General features: G+C 40.1%; 1 protein-coding gene across 1 annotated transcript in view; it reads right to left on the minus strand.

The window, feature by feature from the left end:
• The window catches only part of MYO10 (myosin X), a 254,009-nt gene that overhangs the window by 138,396 nt on the left and 92,010 nt on the right, over positions 1–23,603 (minus strand). The window contains exon 3 of the mRNA XM_050937621.1: positions 6,509–6,667. Within this exon, the coding sequence (XP_050793578.1) occupies positions 6,509–6,667 (159 nt within the window). The remainder of the gene's footprint in view (positions 1–6,508; positions 6,668–23,603) is intronic.

The raw sequence follows: 23,603 nt of genomic DNA on the forward strand, positions 1-23,603 counted from the left end.
GCATAACTGTTACACCACTGAACTGCCTGACACTTCTACTTTTGGAAATGAACATTTAAATGAAGTAGAAATTACATCCTTCAGTTGTCTGTTTTATCATGTGCACATCGCTGGCTTAGTTATAAGAAAGACTGTCTCAATTCCTGATTTCCCTTCAAAGAGGTCACATTTTCAAGCATGGGCACCTTAATATGATGTCCACATTTAGCATTTGGATGCGGATACTGGCATTTAGATATTATTAAAAGGCCATTCACATACCTACCGTGAGTGCTGATCTGAGCTTTCAAATATGGGAGTCTGACCTCTTTTAGGCTCACACATAAAGTTGGACTTCCAATGTTAAATTAACCCCAGCTTTCCCCCAGCAAAGTAATGAAGAAGGTAGAGACAATCACCTCAACAACCTCTGATCTCCACTAGTGTCCTGCCTAAATGCTTCCTCATAAGGCTTCAGATCTGCACATGGCACACAGATAACACTAATGGCAGAAACAACAACTGTTCTCTCTGTCCAAAACCTCTGCTCCTTGATTATTGAAGTCATGCATTGCTACAGAGTCTTTCCAGGCTCCCCTCTACGTAACTGCATCAGTAGTCACAAACATATCCTTCCATATTCGATTATCAAGGAGCCTGCATCTCTTCCGCTCAGACTTGGCCCTAGTCATGGTGACTTGTGCCTTCATTCCCCCCCAGGTTGGGCTACTGTTACACGGTCTCTTTGGGTCTGTCCAAGAAAGACACATTTAAGTTTCAGCTCATCTAACACCAGACAACTCACCTCATTTCTAGGAGAGATAAGAGACACATGCTCCCCACTCTTTCCTTGTGCATTTCTAGATCCACTTGAGGGCCAATTCCTTATCTTCAGTTCCATCAATAGACTAGGACTTGGCTACCTCAGGATCCACCTGTTCCTCATGTCTACACCAAGAAAACTACTATCAGCAGGGACAATACAGCAGATAGAGCCCAAGGTGCAACTCTCAGCAGTTAGAAGAAGAATGCATTGCAAGGAGGGCCCTGAACGATGGGGCTCCCTACCACCAGAGATAAAAGCTCCTGTCTCCTCTTTTAGAGCAAAACCCATAGCACATGTCTTTGGAGAGACGTCCACAAGAAAGACTACAGAAGAGCTACGAAGACTGTCCCTTCCCTTAGATAACTTCTCTCAAAAAAAAAAAAAACATCCTAAATAAAGGAGGCGCAGAGAAAAGCATCCCTCCTCAGGAAACAGTTTTACTTCTTTGAGTATTGTGTTTGGGACCTAGCTACTGAAGTGACCGTCCTGTTCTACAGTCGTTTAAAAGGGCAGGTACCTCCCACGGTTCTATAACAAAACAAGGAGGGAGAGAGGAACAGCACGTTTGTCTGAATTTCCATAAAGGAAAACAAGGAAAGAGTAAAGCGGTGTCTGAGGAAAACACATTAAATACAGAACAGATTTAGATACGTTCAGTTTTGACTTGAGATGTCAAAATGGTTCAACTCAAATTAGAATGGAGTTTATCATCTCTTCCAGCCTCAGTCTGCTTCAGAATATTGACTACAGATTTAGACAAGTTTCTGATAGTGTAGAAGTTCCTTATAGCCTAGCATTCCCTGAATGGAAGAGGGGAAAAATAACAAGGCTTATACTTTACACTAGTCTTCACTGCTGGAGTTGCTGGCTGAGGCTGAGCAAATCAATGAGGAGCCTGATAAACTGTGGCATCCATGGCAAATATCTTCACGATAATAAGGAAATAATGGAGGGTTTAAGAATAAAGGTCTCATTATGCCAGACAAAAAGGCATAAAAGGCGTAATTAACTGAAGTGAATTGCAAACTTAAATTGTAAATAAATCTTCAGATATTTACCTATGTCTTCTCTGCAGGAATAAGAGCGTTTTAATACAGGAAAGAAAAACTACTGTTTGGAACAAATGGATTATCAAGAGAAAAGCGCTACATTTAAAATGTCTTCATTGGAAAGCAACAACGTTAACTTTTCTCTCCACAATATCTGTATCTATTTATTCTCCTCTGTAATTTCACAGATAATCTTCACAAGCCTTTCTACATACAATTTAGAAATTAGTGGACTGCATTTAGATCATGACATTTTGCTGTGTAAACAAGGATGTTATAACAAACAAGTAAATTACAGCATTATACTGCACTCACTATGATGAGTATTAAGCTACTTCCTTGTCTCATTGTCATGTGAGCCAGAAGGTTTTTTTAAAAACATCATAATGTCTGTATTACTTTAAATATAATTTGTATGCTGCTTTTTAAAAAAAGTTACATATATTAAACTTTACTCAATGAATATACATTCTTCCACAGAAAAAAATTAAGTTAGCAGAGAGACCACAACAGAACTACAAGCTAAAGGCCAGGTTGTGGTATTTGCACAATGGCTTGTGATACGGGGTGGTCTGGAGACAGCTCATCCCAGGAAGAGGACAGTGCTTAGAGAGGCACAATTCCTTGCCAATTTCCCTACAATGTATTATGCTCTGGTTGACCAGCCACCTCTGTGGGCTAGTGGCAGGGTGTCAGGTTAATCATTAGAATATCAGGGTTAGAAGGGACCTCAAGTCCAACCCCCTGCTCAAAGGAGGACCAATCCCCAGACAGATTTTTGCCCCAAATCCCTACATGGCCCCCTCAAGGATTGAACTCACAACCCTAGGTTTAGCAGGCCAATGCTCAAACCACTGAACTAATGGCTCCATACCCTTCCTGACCCAGTGGGGAAGAGGGACATGGAGGAAGGCTATGGTTGCCTCTGGCCCTGGTACAAAAAACTTCAATGTAAGGAGGTGGTTCCTTGTGTGTTCTGTGCAAGGAACAATCCAGTCCAAAGCGAGAATGACAATGAAGCTTATCCCTTGAGCTGTATGAAAACATTTGGCAAATGTTAAGTGAACCTAATCTAACCTTTTTTTGGCTTTATCCCAGTAACGTATCAGTGTACCGTCCCTACATGGTTCAATAGCTCTGATTAGGGCATACAGTATCCACTTTATGATTGGCCACTCCCAATGACAAAAAATTTCAGGCTGCATCTTTTGCTATCTGAAGTGCCACCACTCTTGGAGCCCTTATCCCATTATTGCATCACCCTCAGCACTTTGATAGTGCTCCAGCTGGGGTGGAATAGAACTGCTTCCTATATCAGACTCTGGTCACATATGTAGGCCAAGTGGGTTGCTTGAATACAAATTTCACTGCATTGTATTTGAATGAACCTGGGTTTTGTGAGATGACAACACAGTGGACCCAAACAGTAAAATCAACAATATCGCAGGGACAATGAGCAGCATCAGCAACTGAAGGTGCCATGTCAGCAGCAACAGAACACAAATCTGTCCGTCTAGGAATTTATACTGTACTCCTCACCAGAATATTAGAGAGATCCACAAGTTGCCATGACAAGACAGGGAACAAACTAGAACACAGCTCTGTAAATATAGCTGTTGCTTGATTTTCCACACGGGCTTTTATTCCTTTAAAAAAAGGTAGAATCTAAATGTCAGCCTGTCTACGCAATGGGAAATTTATAGGTAGTTTTACTTTTAAAATAAATAAATAAAATAAATAAATAAATAAATAAATAAATCCCAAGGAAGCCTGGAACGGGTTCCTTAATTTTGTCAACTCTGTGCATGCAAAGGAAGTATGTATCCTGAGCTATCAGCATTGATTTTTTATTTATTGATTTGTATTTTATTATTATTTATTATTATTATTATTATTATTATTATTATTATTATTATTATTATTATTAGAGAAAATGGTTCATTTGTTTGAGGAAAACGTAAAAATTAGGGCTGTTGATAAATCGCAGTTCATTCATGCGATTAACTCAAAAAAATTAATCATAATTTTAAAAAGTAATCATGATTAATAACAGTTTTAATCGCACTGTTAAACAAGAATACCAATTGAAATTTGTTAAATATTTTGGATGTTTTTCTACATTTGCATATATACTGTATTCTATGCTCTAACTGAAATCAAAGTATATATGATTTTTTATTCTAAATATCTGCACTGTAAACATATCAACAAAAATCATATTTTTCAATTCACCTCAAACAAGTACTGTACTGCAATCTTTTTGTCATGAAAGTGCAATTTACAAATGTAGAATTTTTTTTGTTACATAACTGCACTCAAAAACAAAACAGTGTAAAACTTCAGAGCCTACAAGTCCAGTCTGTCCTACTTCTTGTTTAGCCAATCAAGTTTATTTACATTTACAGGAGATAATGCTGCCTTCTTCTTATTTACAATGTCAACAGAAAATGAGAACTTTTGAGTGGGCACTGCAAGGTATTTATGTGCCAGATATGCTAAACATTCATATGCCCCTTCATGCTTTGGCCACCTTTCCAGAGAACATGCTTCCATGCTGAGGACACTCATTAAAAGAAATGTGTCAATTAAATTTATTATTAAACTCTCTGGGGGAGAATTGTATGTCCCCTGCTCTGTTTTATCTGCATTCTGCCATATATTTCATGTTATAGCAGTCTGAGATGATGGCTCAGCATATGTTGTTCATTTTAAGAACACTTTCATTGCAGATTTGAAAAAACGCAAAGAAGATACTAATGTGAGATTTCTAAAGCTATCTACAGTGCTTGACCCAAGGTTTAAGAATCTGAAGTGCCTTCCAAAAATCTAGGAGGGATGAGCTGTGGAGAATGCTTTCAGAAGTCTTAAAAAAGCAATACTCCGATGCAGAAACTACAGAACCAGAACCATCAAAAAAGAAAGCTGTTTTGGATTGTTATTGAGCAGAACCAATCATCAGCATGGACGTGTGTCCCCTGGAATGGTGGTTGAAGAATGAAGGGACATATGAGTCTTTAGCACATCTGGCACATAAATAACTTGCGACGTCGGCTACAACAGTGCCATGAGAACACCTATTCTCACTTTCAGGTGACATTGTGAACAAGAAGTGGGCAGTATTATCTCCCTCAAATTGTAACCAAACTTGTTTGTCCGAGCGATTGGCTGAACAAGTAGTAGGACTGAGTGGACAAGCAGGCTCTAAAATTTTACATTGTTTTATTTTTTATTGCAGTTTTATTTTGTACATAATTCTATATTTCTAAGTTCAACTTTCATGATAAAGAGATTGCATAACAGTGCTTGTAATAGGTGAACTAAAAAACACTATTTCTTTTGTTTTTTACAGTGCAAATACTTGTAATCAAAAATAAATATAAAGTGAGCACTGTAAACATTGTATTCTGTGTTGTAATTGAAAGCAATATATTTGAAAATGTAGAAAACATCAAAAAATATTTAAATAAATGGTGTTCTATTATTAACAGTGCGATTAATAGCGATTAATTTTTTTTAATCGCTTGACAGCCCTAATAAAAATTATGAGGACCTCACAAAACATATTAAAAAAAGACAAGCTCAAAATTTAAGATTATCATCACTTACTGTTCCTTTGGCAGTGACATGTAATGGAACAAAAACAGGTTTGTGCCCTTTTGTGTTTCTTTATGGTGGTTGTTTGGATTTTAAATATGTGTTTACTTAAATTCAGCCTATTTGTTTATAAGAGATGGACTTTGGTAGAAAAAAACATTATGCTGGCTAGTCCAAGAAATTGGAAAGAAAATTTAGGCTAAATTACATTTTTCTGCATGTCAAATTATTTTATTACACTTTATTACAAAATGAAAAATAAGAATAAAAAGAAGCCTACAGGAGCCATTATTGTTCTCCATAAGTTGCTCACAATAATGTTAGACTGTTACATCAAGATCGGTGCTAAAAAGTAAAATTTAAACTCTAGTAGCCACAGAAGTGGCCAATATAAAGTCAAGAAAAATAAAACTCCATGTAGACTAATGGTCTGATTTTCAGAGGCCCTGAGCACCCGGCTGCTTCCACTGATGTAAGCTCCTAAATCTGACTGATTTCTATGGCATGGGCTCTCCACCTGTGGGATCATGATAACCACCCTGTCCTACCCATATTGAAGAATGGGAGAAGGGTCTCAGCTAGATCCTGGCCAGATGGGATCCCCAGAGGGGGACTCAGTATGGAAAAAGTTGAGAAGCACTGTTCCATTGTGTCCTCTCAGACAATCTTCTCACAACTTCATCTGTTGCAGTATATTCAAACAAACAAACAAAACAAACAAAAAAACAGCATCTTTGCTCTCCTGTCCTGTCCCAACATATTTTAACGAATAAAAAAGGAAGACCTTAAAAATCAGTATCGTGTCTGATTTTCATAGACATCAAAGATTCCATTGCACTTTTCTCATAAGCAGGGGTTTCCCTGGAGCCCTTGACCAAACTTTCTCTCCATTTTTTTCTGGTGGAAAGTCAGCCTCCAACACATAGATGGATTCATTTCAGTCTTATGCGTTTATATAGTTTGAAGAACTTAGGGGATGGGAGGTGCTAGATCAGTGTAAAATATTGCTGTTACATGCAGGAAAACATTCTTCATGGTTTTTGTTTCAGAAGATACTTACATAAATTTTATTTTGCTGATATCGCTGGAATAAGTTGTGCATGATGGAGCCCTCATGGAGGTCTACGAGCGCTGCCATGTCTTCCACACTTTCCACACTTGTTTGATGCATAGCCGTTACTTTTTGGTGCGTGATTGTACTCTGTTTGTAAGTGAATACCTGAAGGAGGAAAAACAGGCAGTGCATTAAAGTATCATGGCTATACAAGAAAGTATTGTTCAAACTGATAAACTGGACAGAGGTGAAATTCAGAGGGTCAAAACAAAGCACCTTCACCACGTCCGTCCAATTTATACCTATTTTGAGGATTTATGGGAGACATAAGCCTTGTAGACCTGCACAGGAAAAAACTACTCCTGAGGTTACTAATAACTACATAATGAGTAGTCAGAGGATGACAGTTCAGTTTGAGGTGAATAAGTCCCATCATTGCACACTGCACTATTTAGGACTTCATTTACCAGAACAAATTTCTCTCTAAAGTTAACGCTACTGATTTCAGTGAAATTACACTGGGAAAGAAACATGTTTTGCAGTAACAAGTGTCAGAAATAAAAAATGATCGATTCAATCATTGCTAGCAAAGTAAACATTTAAGGGCTTTATCCAACGCTCATTTAAATCTTTCCATTGTACTCTACAATCAGGATCAATGACATGTTAGGTCATTAATCCAACATTAATGTGCAGGTTAAGTACCATGTGGTGAGGCTTTTCAAGAGCAGGGGTCAGACTGTGATGAAAATGCATTGGACAAAACACAATCAGAGTATTTACTCATTAAATGAGTTCATGCATTTTCCATACAGTTGTTCTAAAGATCTGCTTGGAAGATATTTACATACAGAATCCAAATAAATCACCTTGTATGGGTTCTTGTGACAAATCATTACCAAGGTTTCTAATATCTTTGGAATTCAGTTTCCTGTTTCTTTTTCAATTCACATTCCTGGCAGCTAACCTCTATATGCACTGAATATATCATAAAAATAATTTCTGAAGGAGTTGCTTTTTTATTTATATAGTCAACTCTACTTGGCAATCTTATTCACTGGTAACATAATCACCCTTAAAAACTGAGAAATCCAAACACTGGGGAAATATGCAGAGATTTTAATAATGTGGTACATGAAAAAAATCTTCCAAAGCCTTCTGAAATAATATTTATAAAGCTTTCTTCTGATTTAAAGATTGTGATAACTGGCAGTCTAACTAGTTGTGAACACCTCAGAGTTGCCTATGTGGGCTACGAATTGCATGTTACTGGAGATTGGAACAATACGGTGCAAGATGCCAAGTCTTCTCAGGAAAAGAAAAAACTTCTAAAACCCAAATATTTTCAGAGAAAAACACTGAACATATTTTTTCTAATGAGGAGCTGAACAGGTGCAGTAATGTTCAGAATTATAGGAAGCCACTCTGCAAAAATAGAGGCCTGCCACTACTAGACACAATAAAACAGTGAAAACCATGTCATTGCTACAACAGAAACAGAGGGAGGAAGGAGACCAAGATCAGTTACAGACTGAATGGAAGGCAGAAACAGGTTGTAATGCTGAAGAAATTCAGTATTCAGGATCATTATCAGAATAATAGGCCTTTTGGGAAGTCCATTAAAAATCACGAGGATGGAACGCAGAATTGTGGCAGAAAGTTTGAGAACCACCACTAGGTATTATTCATATTGGAACAAATAGTGTGGAAGAGAAGGAAGAATTCAGAAAACTTTACAATTCTAACAAAAGTGGCAGACTTCCAAAACCTCTCAGTACTGCATGCACATTCACAAAGACCCAGGCTGATCCAGAAGATGCATGGTTAACTGAGGGCAAATGAAGATTCAGCTTCTGGAGGCCCTGGACAGTGTTCTGCAGGGAGAACTGTTGGATATAGAAGACAAGAAAAACACTTGATCAGGGAAGACTGAAGTTGTTTGGAATGGCCAAATAGGAGGGTAAGGGAATTAAACCAGGCAGTGGTGGGAGGGAGAGAACGGGCAGGAGGAAAGCTGGGTCACAGAAAGGTAAATGAAGTCACAACAAATCTGTGGCCTGCAAACATTTTTAGAGTCCTTAAGACTAAATCATACAAAAAGAACAGAGTCTGGAAACAGAGCCAGGCACAATTTCCTTGCCATTGCTGGGGCCTTGGGCACTGGTGCACCTCGGTCCCTCCTAGGCTCTGCCTGTGGCATGTAACAGTCTAGTTTCCTGGGAGCTGTAAAACTTTGGTCTAATTTTGGTTGTTGGGTTTAGTTTTCAGGCACTGGGTAGTGTTGGTGGCCTGTGATATACAGGAGGTCAGACTAGATGATCTGGTGGTTCCCTAGCCTTAAACTCTATCACAATGTCAAACAGAGAAAATGTATTAATAAATTAATTAATAAATACAGGACATATGGTGGGAAAGCAAAAGGAACAGGATAGAAGGAAGAATATCATGGGCAGGGAACAGACAAAAAGAATAGGGGCGGAGGGCGTAGGAAATGACTGAAGAGTGATAGCATTATATGAGAGAAATGAGCAACTTGAGCAGAGGCTATCGAAGAGGAAAGAGATGAAATTAAAACAAAATAGGTTCTGTTGAGAAGGGTTAAGAAGCCAAAAAGAAAAAAAAACTGTGTGTGAAGTCAGCTTACTGTAGGGTATGGGTCATGTAAAGGGACTAAGCACTAGCCAAGGAAACAGACAAAAATCACTTTTAAAGGGGGGATTTATTTTTAGGGGATTTTAATTTCCTTCATATTCCTGCCTCAGAATCCAGGCAGGTCACGCAGGTGAGCAGGGAGTTCCTGAATAGTTAAGCACAAACGCTATTAGCATCAGTAATAAATAAAGGAATGAAACAAGGGTGAAAAAAAAACAAAACAACCTTAAACCTTGCAAGGACTAATTAGAAGGTCACAGTGTGAGATACTGTAGCACAGGAAACCACCGGGGGTGGGGTGACCACAACACCATGACAGGTTACAGAACCGATGCAAGCACAAGAAGAGGAAGATGAACAAGCAGATTTCTGTACTTTAAAAGATCAAACTTTGGCAGAACACAGAACCTGACACCCTCTCTGAACTGGCAGCGGTATCGGAGGGTCATACAAAACACACAGGAAGGTTGGAACAAAATTTAAGATAGCACTAGATGAGGACTCAGCAAAAATGCTTTCCTCTCAAGATATAAATATACCAGGAAGATAATTTGTACATGCTGAATGCATAGGGAAGCTATGAATTAAATCCTAAGGAAGAAAGGGTATGCAAAATAAAAGTAAGAGGTCTAAAAATTACCATGGAGGGGGGAGAGGCAGCAAAACTGGAATACAATCGGAAGGCTCAGTCTTGCAAGAAAATCAGTTCGAGGTTAAAACAGAAGGGAACACAGAGTGTGGAATAACTGGAAACGAAACAAATGCTCTGAAAATATACAAGAAAATAGGTCCCTCTAAAGGAGTAAAGGGCACCCCACCCGGTGAGGACAGTGACACCTCAGAAATGCTTAATGACTAGCCTGCAGAGGTAAACACGCCATAGATAAAGCAAAGATGGAGGTGACTATTGACCAGACAATAGTGAGGAGAAGGCTATTTGTGAACTATGGTCAGGAGGGAACAAAGTGTGAAAGAAAAACAAGCATGAACACTCCAGGGTTCTAAAGGAATTTAGAAGGGAACTGCCAAATCCCCAGATACCATTAAATTGCTAAAAACAGAGCACACACACCTGAGGACTGGAGGAAAACTGGTTTAGTGCCAAGCTTGGAGAAGCGGGAAAATATGACTGAAGGCAGGTAAATACAGACCACTATGTTAGACTTCTCTCAGCTAAAAATACTGAATGTTACATGGATGAGCAGGGATCATTAGATAAATGTTAACATTAGCAAGGTGACATAGGCAGAGAGGAGGAGAGGGAATGAAGAAAAGTGAGATTAAAACAGTGGATAATCTGCCCTGATTTGATCAAAGCTTGCAAGAGAAGTGGGCACGAGATAACCCCACACCTCAGCTTTCTGACTCACTTCTGTTTAGAACTTTAGGGACATAATAGATAGGATTTTCAAACATGCTCATTGTTGGCCTAACTTTACTCCCTCTGAGTCAATGGTAAAATTCCACTGATTTCACTTGAAAACAGACCAACATCCAGTGCTTAATAAATAAATAAATAAATACCCACTCAAGGCTAGTACTATCTGAAGCCTTCCATTTGCCAGGCCTCCCATGAAATAACACACGCAGTTCTGGGTATTGAGTGCGAAAACTATACCCACCTTTTGGAAGTAGTACAGACAACAGGAAATGATTGAGGGGGTGGAAGCAAGGTCACACAAGGAATGATTTTGTGACTTTAACATGGTCAGCTAAGGAAAAGACAGCTAGAAAGGGGAATTAAATATATGGAGATATACCTATCTCACAGAACTGGAAGGGACCCTGAGAGGTCATCAAGTCCAGCCCTCTCTCTTTACTAGCAGGGCCAAGTACTGATTTTGCCCCAGATCCCTAAGTGCCTTTTTTTAAATCTACTCAATAATTCATTGACGTATTATGAAAAGTAAAAAAAAAGCCATGCAATTGAAGTGTAACGTTATAAATAAAATCATTCAAAGGACGCTTTTTAAAGGAACATTAAAAATCTCCACTAGTTTGCCCCTCCCTGTTTCTTTATGTGCAGTATACCACTTTATTTTGCATAGTGATTAATCTCTAATGAAAATAGCGGGGAATCTTTTTTCGTTAACCATTACCTTTCAAAAAAATCACTGCATCAATGTCTCTTTAGTAACAAATCGGCCCTTAGAACCAAGAACTAATGGAAAAACATGATAGTAGCGGAATTAACTTGTAACTCAATGTATAGACACTAGGAGCCCAATCTGAGGGCTTTAGGCTCTGTCTCCTGCTGACATCACTGTCATGTGCATGCCATGCAAGTAGTATCCCTGCCTCCATACGCTCACTCATTCTGTCATTCTCTTTTTATTTATACTTGCTTTGAGTCAAAGTGACTCCCAGCACGGAGTGTGGGACAGGAAAAACTCCCTGACTTGTAGAAGCTCATATGGTTCAGATGCAGCACGCCAGCAACCCCACTGGGCGTGGGCAGTTACAATTTAAATGTCAACACTGTTTATAACTATTTCAGCACTGATCATTTTAGCAGAAATATCCAGCACTGAGGGTGGTGACCAAGGGAACTGGAAACTTTGTACAAGTGGAGGAGGGGGACACAAGGCCAAAATGCCCCCTCCCTCTCTGCGGCCAGCTGCTCTGGCGGTGAGCCAGTTGCCCTCTCTTCTGGAGCTACAGCAGACCCTGGTGGGTAAAAGGTGTAATTTCAGTGCCTCCCCAGCAGAATATATGCTGCAGGCGTGAAAAATAATTTCCAGGAAACATGAATTCTTCCCCCTTCCAGTTCTGCTGTTGGTGACAGTGTTGAACTGAAAATTGGTTAACGGGGGTTGGGGGGGTTATTAATGTGTTGGTGTAGTTTACTATCATGATGGCAGCTGGAGACTGGTATTAAGTCAGGTATAAATGTTGGCTTAATTTAGGATGCCATTGTTTTTTGGCATGTGTGTTGTGGTGTGGAAATACACTCAAGTGTTTTTATGCAGGATAAAGTACAGGAGCTGAACATTTTTCTGTACTGCCATTCTGATCCACTTAAACTGCAACTTTCCATGCATCTGAAATGTTCATCTATATTATTTTGTTGAGTGCATAGGCTTCATATATAATGCTATGGGACACCCTACTGAAATTCATATGTGCAAGAAAGAAACTTTCATTTTAATTATGTGAATTTATACAATTAGAAGGTTATTGTAAAGTACTGTAGTTTAGATCTAAAATTCAAAGAGGTGTGGGGCAGAGAAAGTGAGTTTTACAGAAGTTATTGTTACAGAAACATTTGATAATAAACATTTCCCTGAAGTTTATGCAACCCAAGACCTACAACTTCCTGTTAATGCATGGAAGCCAGAAAATGAATTTAACTATAAACAAAAGGGAAACTGACAGGCCTCCTCCTTTCATTGCTCAAACTGAGGGCATATCCATATGGGAAGTTATACCAGTATAAAGTAAGGCATAAATTTAAACTGCTATAGATATACCTATATAAATCCCTAGGTAGGAACTCTTATCCTGATATGAGTGCCATTTTTTATTTAGCTTACGTTGCTTTGGAAACAGTTTTAGCTAAAGCGGAATAAGAATGTTTAAGAGTGTCATTATATAATGCAGCATCTGTAACTTTCTCTCCATGCATCTGAAGAAGTGAGGTTTTTTACCCTCGAAAGCTTATGCCCAAATATTAGTCTGTTAGTCTTTAAGGTGCCACCGGACTGACTCCTTGTTGTTTTAGTGTCTACACATGCAGTTAAACCACTATAGTTATACCAGTATAACTTCCTATGTGGATGAGCCCTGAGTGGGGTGCAAAAAGTGAACAAGAAGCATAACTGACAATTAGATTATAAAATTGTTTATTAAATTTATCTCTATTTAAAGAAAACACAGGTAATGTCTGTATTATTTTATAAAGTTCTGGATTTTAACTGGACAACATCCTTCAAATTTCAGCCTTAGTACTGCAAATTTGAGAGAGAGAATAATATCATTCCATTTTTTGTAGGTAAATTCCAGTAAATTGCTTACAGCCAGAACATCCGCTTTAAAATAACTTTACGCATTCTCTGCTGTTGGTCTGTATGGAGGGTAATCATTCATGTTTCCCCTCTGTTTAGAAGTTAAAAGACCTACTGTAATAAATCTTACAAAATCTTTCTAGACGTGAGTCCAAGTGAGGAACAGAGGCCATGAGCTCACATTACAAGCTGTGGAATGCAACATCCTAGGGAGAAAAATTTAAGTTACCAGAAGTCCTTCAAGGACCCAAAGGTTAAAAAATAAATGTTTTGTAGCTCTTATCTTTTCTAGTTATATAAAATAGAATGGAAATATTTAAAATGTGGGATGAAGAGGAGTGCTTAGAAATCTAAACAATTGAACACAAAAGAGAAGCAGCAAACTGCAAGTGCAGAATTTAAAATTTCTGTAGCGTTTGTTTCAATAAGATTACACACCACTGTAACACTGTGGTTTGATTCTTTATCCTCCCCTCCTTATTTCCCCCCTCCCACTGGAAACCTGACCTTCAACTTCCATTCTATTAACATTTATTTTACCACATGGGACAATATGATCCTCAGGCAAAACAGTCTACTAGAGCCCAAGACTAGTTTTTCTTTAACAAATGCCATTGTAATCCATAAATTTAATTTCTTTTGAGATTAACTGCAAAATGGAGTTTTTCTTCGAGATGTGTTGGTCATATCCATTCCAATTAGGTGTGCGCGTGCCACGTGCACAGTCATCAACCAACATGCCAGAGATGATGCAGCTTTCAGCAGAGCAATGCTCCAATCAGCAATTCCATAACTCCGACCCCACCACCTAGTAAGCCTAAGGAGTAACCTAATTGGAATCAATATGAGCAATCGCTCAAAGAACCGTTATTCACCTTCTCATAACTGTTGTTCTTGTCCATTCACCTAACTGGAATCAATATGAGCAATCACTCAAAGAACAGTTATTCACATTCTCGTAACCATTGTTCTTGTCCATTCTTGTCCATTGGAATGGATATGAGCAACACATCTCGAAGAAAAACACAGTTACAAGAAGGTGAGTAAACATTCTTTTTCTACCTCCATTTTCTCCAGTCACTCTTTCTGCTGAAGGCAACCAACAAGAATCTGACGAAGTGGGTATTCACCCATGAAAGCTCATGCTCCAATACGTTTGTTAGTCTATAAGGTGCCACAGAACTCTTTGCCGCTTCAACAAGCACAGTTTGGTTAGCAAGAAAGGGATATTTCTTCCGCCTAAATGGGCCCCTGCACCATTGTGATTGACATTGGTCTTTGCCCCAACAAGTGCAGTAATGTGCATGTATCACCTGGAACTCATCTGTTTTTTCCAGCAATTTTTATCACATTGCTGCCTTGCTCCCTGTTTTGTCCTGCCTTTGATGATTGCTCTCTCCACCAGCTTCAGGATTTCAAAATCCTTCCTCCTTATCTGCCCCGGGTAGCATCCTCCCATCCCAGCTACCAGCTCCTCCTTACCACCTCTAACAGTCTTCTCATATAAGCCCAGATGCCAGCTTCTCTCCGCACTGGGTCTGGCAACTTTCCCAAGAAATACTCGCTCAACCCCTGCCAGCTACTCTTGATCCCCTTTGGTAGCTCCACGTATAGTTTCAGTCTTCCCTCCAGGGCAGGGAAAGCAACGGATGACAAGAAGTGGATTCCACTTTCCAGACTTGGGTTTGCTGGTTCATTAACACTGGAGACTGCCTATCAGTCATTTCAGACACTCACAGAAAAGTTATCTAATCTTCCCCTGCTCCAGCCATAACACTGCTTCTAAAATCTTTTGCCCCTCTTCTGTTACCAATGCGTCATCGCCAGGCAGATCCTCTACTGACTGACTACCTTGGCCTTCAAGGCACTGCTCAGTTCTGCCCCACCTATATCCCTACTCTCATTTCCTCCTATGCCTATCATGGTCTAAGCTCCTTCCAAGACTCCCTCCTGGGAGCCCCTTTTGGATCCTTCTCAGACTCATCGTTGTGCCTTCTTCCTAGCCACTTCCCAGTGCGCTAAATGATCACCCTCTCTCTGTTCACGCTCTTTCATACATGCCGCCCCCCACAGAGCCTACCAAAGACAATCCACCAACACAAACACAACACATTCAGAGACATAAAAACCTATGATGCTTTGAGTTCAGGCCATCCTCTGGTTATCTGGTATATTACTTGGGCAAATCCACCACTGGTGTACCACCAATGAATGAATTTTTTCTGTTAAATAATGTAGCCCTATGTATTGACTGTCTAATTCAGGCTGAAAGATCCTTGGGTGGGAACGTGTTCTCCTCAACCGTGTTGATTATATAAAGCCTAGATTGAGACATTGCTATTATACCTGAGTAAAGGAGGTACAGAGCTACATTGCTCCAAAAACAAAACCCTGAGAAGCAATTGCAACTCAAAGTCACAATTTTTCCCCTCGTTTCCCCCCTTATTTCTGGGGAAAGGAAATACTTTGGCACAGCCCTTTACAGCAGAATCCTTTCTCTTGCATCAACCCAGCTCCACTGACTGGTATATACCGGGGATGGATGAAGCCAGAGACTCTGCCCACTCCCTGAGCCCACCCCACTCACCGACTCTCCTCCTAATGCTCAGAGTGGTGATCTGGGCTGAGGGGCAGGAGCTGGAACACTCAGACCTATTGTTTGGAGCACCAAAGGACAAGTGACAATCTTGCCCTCAATGAATAAAATTTGTTTGTAAAGATGTTTCAGCCTTTGCCCAACTGCGCAACAAAAGTGGTTTAATTGATAAATAAATCCCACATTTTGTAGAGAATTTATCCTTCAAGCAGATTACACTGTTTTAGTACTTCCTCTCCTCCCAACACAACAATAATGCAGCTCCCAACATTCAGTTCATAGAAATGCAAAGGACCTCACAAAACTAGAAAAACCTTGTTGTTTTTGTGGATTTAGACTAACATGGCTACCCCTTGATACCTCACAAATGAGTGAGGCCAAAAGACAAAGGGCCTGTCTACACTTGAAAAGCTACAGTGGCACAGCTGCAGTGGTTCAGCATACACATTCATTACAGTGACGAGAGGTGTTCTCCCATCATTTTAGGTAATCCACCTCTCCGGGAGGCAGTAGCTAAATCAATGGAAGAATTCTTCTTTCAATCTAGTACTGTCTACACTGGGGATTAGGTCGGCTTCACTATATCACTCAGGGGGTGTGGATTTTTTACACTCCTGAGTGACGAAGCTGGGTTGACTTAACTTTTGAGTGTAGAAAGGATGTCCTAATTTCAGGTGCAATCAACTGACTGCCTTCAGAATCTCCTGATTTTTGTAGCTGCCATTCCAGCACGTCTGATCAGAACTTTTTGTAACTTGAGGCAGGAGACAGCACAAATGAAGAGTCATCCTGCCTGTTTGTATAGTCAACAAAGTCACCCTGCAAACCTCCCTCATCATCATCTGCAATTGGGGCCCCCATTGTGCTAGGCACTGCACACGCATGTAGGAAGAGATAGCAAGATTTAGGGGCAGGCACTGTGTATAAATAGATAAGACTGACAGAGTGGGAAGAAGAACAGAGGCACAGAGAGGTGAAGTGACTTGCCTCATGTCACGCAGCAGAGTGGCAGAGTCGGGACCAAACCCGAAGGCTGAGTGCTTGTGGATAAATCATTGAAAGGGGCCTCAGAATAAACTGCAGTAAATTGGGGGTGTTGGAGATGGAATAAGAAAGCAAGGCCAAACAAACATCAGGAGAATAACAATCTGGGTCACCCCCATAATTGGTTCATTTCCTTGTTTGCTGGAGTGACTAAATGCACAGCTGTCACCCTAGTGTCATCTAACTTACAAAAGTAGCAGAAATACTCCATCTGCTATCCACCTTCAGGATAAACCACAGTGATTAGCCCAGTACAGAGAAAGAAACTGGTGTTACATACAGAAGGAAGATCAACACAACTATCATTCTTTGCACCTCATATTCCATGAGATAGGAAATACATTTATAGATAACACATGGCACTGAATGAGCTCACTTGTCTGTCAATATAATGTAGAGTTCAAGTCAAACTCCTTGCTTTGAATTCGTATTTGCTCAATGGTTCATGAGATATAAACAATGATTATTTTCAATTGAACAAACCAGGCAGAATTTGAGTAAAGCATCCTGCTATGAAAATTGGAACACGCCTCTTCAATTAGCAGCCTGTCACTTACACTAGCTCCGCTGAAGTAACAAAATTAGTCTTAAAATTAGTTTGTTTGTTTTTTTATTACAGGCAATTGACAGGACTGTCTCTGAATCTGAGAAATGGATGATCTTTGTGAAATGTTACACTAACAAAATCTGGAGGCCAATTCAGTACAATTAGCCTGTCTGTTTTTAACATCTGTCAGGCCATCACGGTCAAGCAAGTCTTGCCCCAAATGCAAATCCAAGCAGTAAGTGGGTTGTCCTTTGATAGGTTCTGCCAGGGTCTGAGACAAATGAATCCTCCTTCAAACTGTGGGGCAGTAGTGGATGCAGCTGCATCACAGAACCCCCGGAGCCATGGTAGTCAGTCACTGAGACTCTAGTAGCCCTGTTATATAAGCTGAGGAAAATAGACACTTTTGATGTTCCACGGACCTTGTCCCTACCTTTCCCTCAGTCCAGCACCATCTTGAACTCACCCTGAGTGCGTGTAAAAGAAGGCACTGTAATTTGCAGTGAGTAAAATGGTGCATATCTCCTGCAAGGGCCCCTGGCATTATGGCCCCTCTACTCAGCAGAACTGCCTCAGGATAGGGCCTTCCACACCCACAAATGGTAGGGAGAAATGGGGAAGGATTTGCAGTTTGTTACTCCATATACAACCCACTTTCACATCTTCGCCAAATTGTTCCTTGCAGCCCCATCTCCATACCTCCTGTGGGAATTAGGAAATAATTTGCACCTACGTAAGCTGCTATTTTACTCTCATCCTACGTATGCTTATTAGCCTTGCGGCATTCTAGGGGAGCAAAGACTAAACATTCTGCAGTCATGGCTGCTGCCCGAGACAAAAGGTTCTCTGTATGCGGGTGTGCAATTAAGTGAGTAAGCCACACTGCAGCGGCACCAGTATGCCGTTATTTATGACATTAATATCAGGTATGACTAGCAGGGGGACTGTTCATCAGGAGAAAGCAAGGGAGGTAATTGCACTGTGAAATGCAACAGAACACGGCAGGTTTGTTAGAAATGCCTCATATGAAATTTTCCTGAATGAGTTACTATCACATGATTTCAAAAATTAAGTGGGTTTCCTCAGCATTGACTCTGAAAACAAAGGCCCAGTTCCTGCAAGGTGCTGAGTGCCCTCAACTCCAACAGAGGCTAGAAGGTGACAGTCACTCAGCTATTGCAGGAGGCAGGCAGAATCTGCAGGCTGGGAAAGGAGAAAACCAGAACACAGTATAGGGAAAGCTTCTTATGGTGACATGAATATTCTCACAAAATAATTTTAAGCAGAGCTTTGACACAGTCACAGTTGCAACTGGCACATTTCAGTGCACTGAAACAATTTAGGACATCCATTCTGCTTTACTGGATCGTTTGTTATGAGTCAATACATGATTTAGTCACAGAGGTCACGTGACTTTACCGGACCTCCTGACTTCTGCTTTAGCTATCAGCAGTGGGGACGGAGCCGTAGCTATGCACTCCCCCCCACACCACACTCCTTGCAGCTTCAGCCAGGGCTGGGGCTGTGTGCCCCGCCCCATTGCTTCAGATGGGGCCGGAGCCACTGCTGTGTGCCCCTGCCCCACAGCTTTGGCTGGGACTATTCCCACACACACACTCCCTGTAGCTGTAGAAGGGACTGGAGCCATGGCTGTCAGGCCCCCGCATTGGACTCCACCTGTCATTCCTTCCCCCCTCCCCTCCAGCCTTCTCTCCCCCATTATTTTTAGTAAAAGTCACGGACAGGTCACAGCGCCCACAAATTTGTGTTTATTGCCCGTCACCCGTCCATGACTTTTACTAAAAATAACCGAGACAAAATCTACTTTTAGTTAAAAGCCAGTCCCACTGTATTTCAATCATTTGTGAGTGAATACCATGATGTTAAGCACGTTTTACTGCCTGCTTGATCAACAATGCCGACTGAAAGTCTGGCTAGGGAGAACTACGTCCCGTGTCCCAGTAGCTGTACGAAGGGATCACGTGCCCCTCCTTGCTTGACATGATGAAGTGAGAAGCGTCTCATGCTCCCGCACAGCAGTGACGACAATTGAACGGCTACTGCCATGAGAACTTCACACTGTACGGAGCCAAGTGCTAACTGGCTGACCTAAGACAGCGTGCTGACAGGCACTAGCTCCCAGGCTTCCTCCATCATGTATGGTAATGAAACACACTCAAAGAACATAAATCATGGAAGGCCAAGTCGGAAAAGTCCCATCAGATCATCACACTGCCACTGCAGGATCTAGTCCCTAAATATGCTTATGGGCTGACGAACATGTTATTGTCTGACCAGGGAAAATATCTAGTAATCCAGTATTATCATACATTACCTAGAACTGTACATAGTTATCTGTGACAAGTCCACACAGCGATCTTTGTAGCTCGCCTGGCATCCTAATTTCCTTCCTACTTCTTCCTCCTGCTGGTCTCTCTTCCAGCTTTCCATAGTTACTCAAATTCCAGTTCCATTACTGCTACTAATCCCACACCTGCCCACTGCCAACATCCCTCATCCATTCCAGCCACAATGCCACTTCCCTCCTGCTCCCTCTACTACCCTCACTTCCTTCCTTTCTTCTCTCCACCAACGGAATGTTTTCAATGGGGCCACTGGATTTATTCCAGTCAACAGCGTTGCCAGGCCAATAATGTGCGTGACAAGATGGTGAATTATCCCCTGAAGCATTTAACTTCAATCCCATAGGACATATAGTATTAATTTAGATTTGTCATTAACTACCTCATTCCCTGAATTGCAACCACAGAATACTGTACCACACATGTGAACTCTAGTGAACCAGATTTACAGTTAACTGGTTTGTACCCTGTATTGCACCAAAGGAAGGAAGAGGTGTTAATTGGAAATAAAATAGATAATACCTGGGTGCTGACTAAATTACTGAAGTACATTCTCGAAAAAGTTTAGATCATATAAAGCCAAAGTTACGATGAACTGAACCATCATGACAATGAAAATAAGCACTAAAAGAGCACGGCAAGGTGTTACTTAGGGATTTAAGGTTTGCAACAGGCAAAAATGCTTATTACTGTACATTATATTATGTATGTGATTGAAGATTGTGTTTTCATGTAAATGCACAATTATTATTATTATTTTTATTATTAGGGCTGTCAAGCAATTAAAAAATTAATTGCATGATTTAAAAAGTTAATTACAATGAATCATGCTGTTAAACAATAGAATACCATTCCTTTTAAATATTTTTGGATGTTTACTACATTTTTAAATATATTAATTTGAATTACAACACAGAATACAAAGTTACAGTGCTCACTTTATTTTTTATTACAAATATTTGCACTGTAAAAAACAAAAGAAATAGTATTTTTCTATTCACCTCATATGAGTATTGTAGTGCAATCTCTTTATCGTGAAAGTTGAGCTTACAAATGTAGAATAATGTACAAAAAAAATGCATTCAAAACAAAACAATGTAAAACTTTAGAGCCTGCAAGTCCACTCAGTTCTACTTTTTGGTCAGCCAATCACTCAGACAAACAAGGTTGGTTACAATTTGCAGGAGATAATGCTGCCTACTTTTTGTTTACAACGTCACCTGCAAGTGAGATGGGTTTAGGATGACCAGATATCCCAATTTTATAGGGACAGTCCCAATTTTTAGGTCTTTTTCTTATATAGGCTCCTATTACCCCCCACTCCTGTCCCAATTTTTCACACTTGCTGTCTGGTCACCGTAGATAGATGCTGCTTGATAACGATCCAAAGCAGTGCGGACTGATGCATGTTCATTTTCATCATCCGAGTCAGATGTCACCAGCAGAAAGTTGATTTTCTTTTTTGGTGGTTTGGGTTCTACAGTTTCCGCATCAGAGCGCTGTTCTTTTTAGGCTTCTGAAAGCGTGCTCTCTACACCTCATCCCTCTCAGATTTTAGAAGGCACTTCAGATTCTTAAACCTTGTGTCAAGTGCTCACGTTGGCATCATCTTTGTATTTTGTCAAATCTGCTGTGAAATCTGCTGCTTAAAATGAACATGTGCTGGGTTATCATCCAAGACTGCTATAACATGAAATATATGCAGAATGCGGGTAAAACAGAGCAGGAGACATACAGTTCTCCCCACAAGGAGCACAGTCACAAATTTAACTGACGCATTTTTTTTTAACAAGCATCATCAGCATGGAAGCATGTTCTCTGGAACAGTGGCCAAAGCATGAAGGGGCATACAAATGTTTAGGATATCTGGCATGTAAACACCTTGTAACACTGGCTACATAAGTGCCACGCAAACGCACATTCTCACTTTCAGGTGACACTGTAAATAAGAAGCAGGCATTACGTCCTGTCACTGTAAACAAACTTGTTTGTCTTAGCGATTGGCAGAAGAAGAAGTAGGACTGAGTGGACTTGTAGGCTCTAAAGTTTTACACTGTTTTGTTTTTGAGTGCAGTTATGTAACCAAAAAAATTTGCATTTGTAAGTTACACTTTCACAATCAAGAGATTGCACTTCAGTACCCGTATGAGGTGAACTGAAAAATACTATTTCTTCTGTTTATCATTTTTACAGTGCATATATTTGTAATAAAAATAATAATATAAAGTGAGCACTGTGCACTTTGTATTCTGTGTTGTAACTGAAATCAATATTGAAAATGTAGAAAAACATCCAAAAATATTTTATAAATTTCAATTGGTATTCTATTGTTATAAGTGTGATTAATCAAGATTAATTTAATCATGATTAATTTTTTTGAGTTAATCGCTTGAGTTAACTGTGATTAATTGACAGCTCTAATTATTATTTATAATTTTTATTACCATAGTGCCCAGGAGCCCTAGTCATGCACCAAGACCTCATTACGGTAGGCATTATACAAACAGAACAAAAAGACAGTCCATACCCCATAAATTTTACAATCTAACGCCTGGTCTACACCTACTACTTAGGTTGGCCTAGCTACATTGCTCACTGCTGTGAAAAATTTCAAGCCCTGTGTGACATAGTTAGACCAACATAACCCTCCTTCATCCCCACTGTAGATGCAGCTAGATCAACAGAAGAATTGTTCCGTCAACCTAGCTAGCACCTCTTGAAGAGGTGGATTTACTTCAGGGATAGAAAAACCCATTCCATCTGTCTACATACACTACAGCTGTGCCACTGTAGCGTTTGCAATATAGACATACTCTTGGTATAAAACAAAAAACAATTGATGGACACAGAGTTCAGATACATATGCAAACTTAGTTTGCACATTTCCTTGCTTCTAAGTCCTCAACTGTGAAATGTTATTGTTCCTTTCAAGGTAGTATTTCGATTAAATGTATATTTTATAATAGTCTCTCTGACATATACTAAATCTTGGCTTTGTTTCTCCTATTTCAAGCATCATACACATAGTAGCAACATCCTCTGATTACTCTCAAATTACTCATCTCACAAATGATTGTGAGTTGAAAAAAAACCCACACAAGTGTACAGTGTTTATTTTCCCATATATTCACTACAGACCGCCACACCTAGCCTGCAGAACGTTAAAGGACTGGTGTACATTTCTCCAGGTGAAGGAACGGTTGCACATTGTGATATATTTTCAAAAATAGCACATAATATGACAAATCTACAAAGGGCTACTCTTCTCATTCATCCTAATTTCTCTTTTCACTGTGACTTTCCAACCTTAATATCAAGTCTATCTCTAAGGTACCTTTGTTCAGCCAGTGTCCCAAAGTGCGGGATGCATAGAAGTCCTGCAGGTTGGGGGACAGAGGTATGGAGAGATTTCCCAAATGATCTCCAGAGTCCAGTTCCCAGGGTCTACCCATTGACTCCAATGGGCTTTGGATCAGACACTGAAGTCTCAGCTTTCATGGTTTAAAAAAAGGGAGTACCTAGTTGTTATGTTTGCAAAGAAAAAAAAAACTTTCAAAATGTGAAGCAAGTGTATTCCAAGCAGACACACCTGTCCAGAGTTTGGAGAGCGCCTGAAACATAGCTCTGAGGTATGAACTATCCCATTCATTTTAACAGCTGCTTCCTCAGACGCCAATGATATATTCCTTTTAAATATCAGAGGGGTGGCCGTGTTAGTCTGGATCTGTAAAAGCAGCAAAGAATCCTGTGGCACCTTATAGACTAACAGACGTTTTGGAGCATGAGCTTTCGTGGGTGAATACCCACTTCCTCAGATGCATGTAGTGGAAATTTCCAGGGGCAGGTATATATATGCTAGCAAGCAAGCTAGAGATAACGAGGTCAGTTCGATCAG

Source organism: Gopherus flavomarginatus, chromosome 2 (assembly GCF_025201925.1).
Source record: "Gopherus flavomarginatus isolate rGopFla2 chromosome 2, rGopFla2.mat.asm, whole genome shotgun sequence".
Classification (NCBI taxonomy): domain Eukaryota; kingdom Metazoa; phylum Chordata; order Testudines; family Testudinidae; genus Gopherus; species Gopherus flavomarginatus.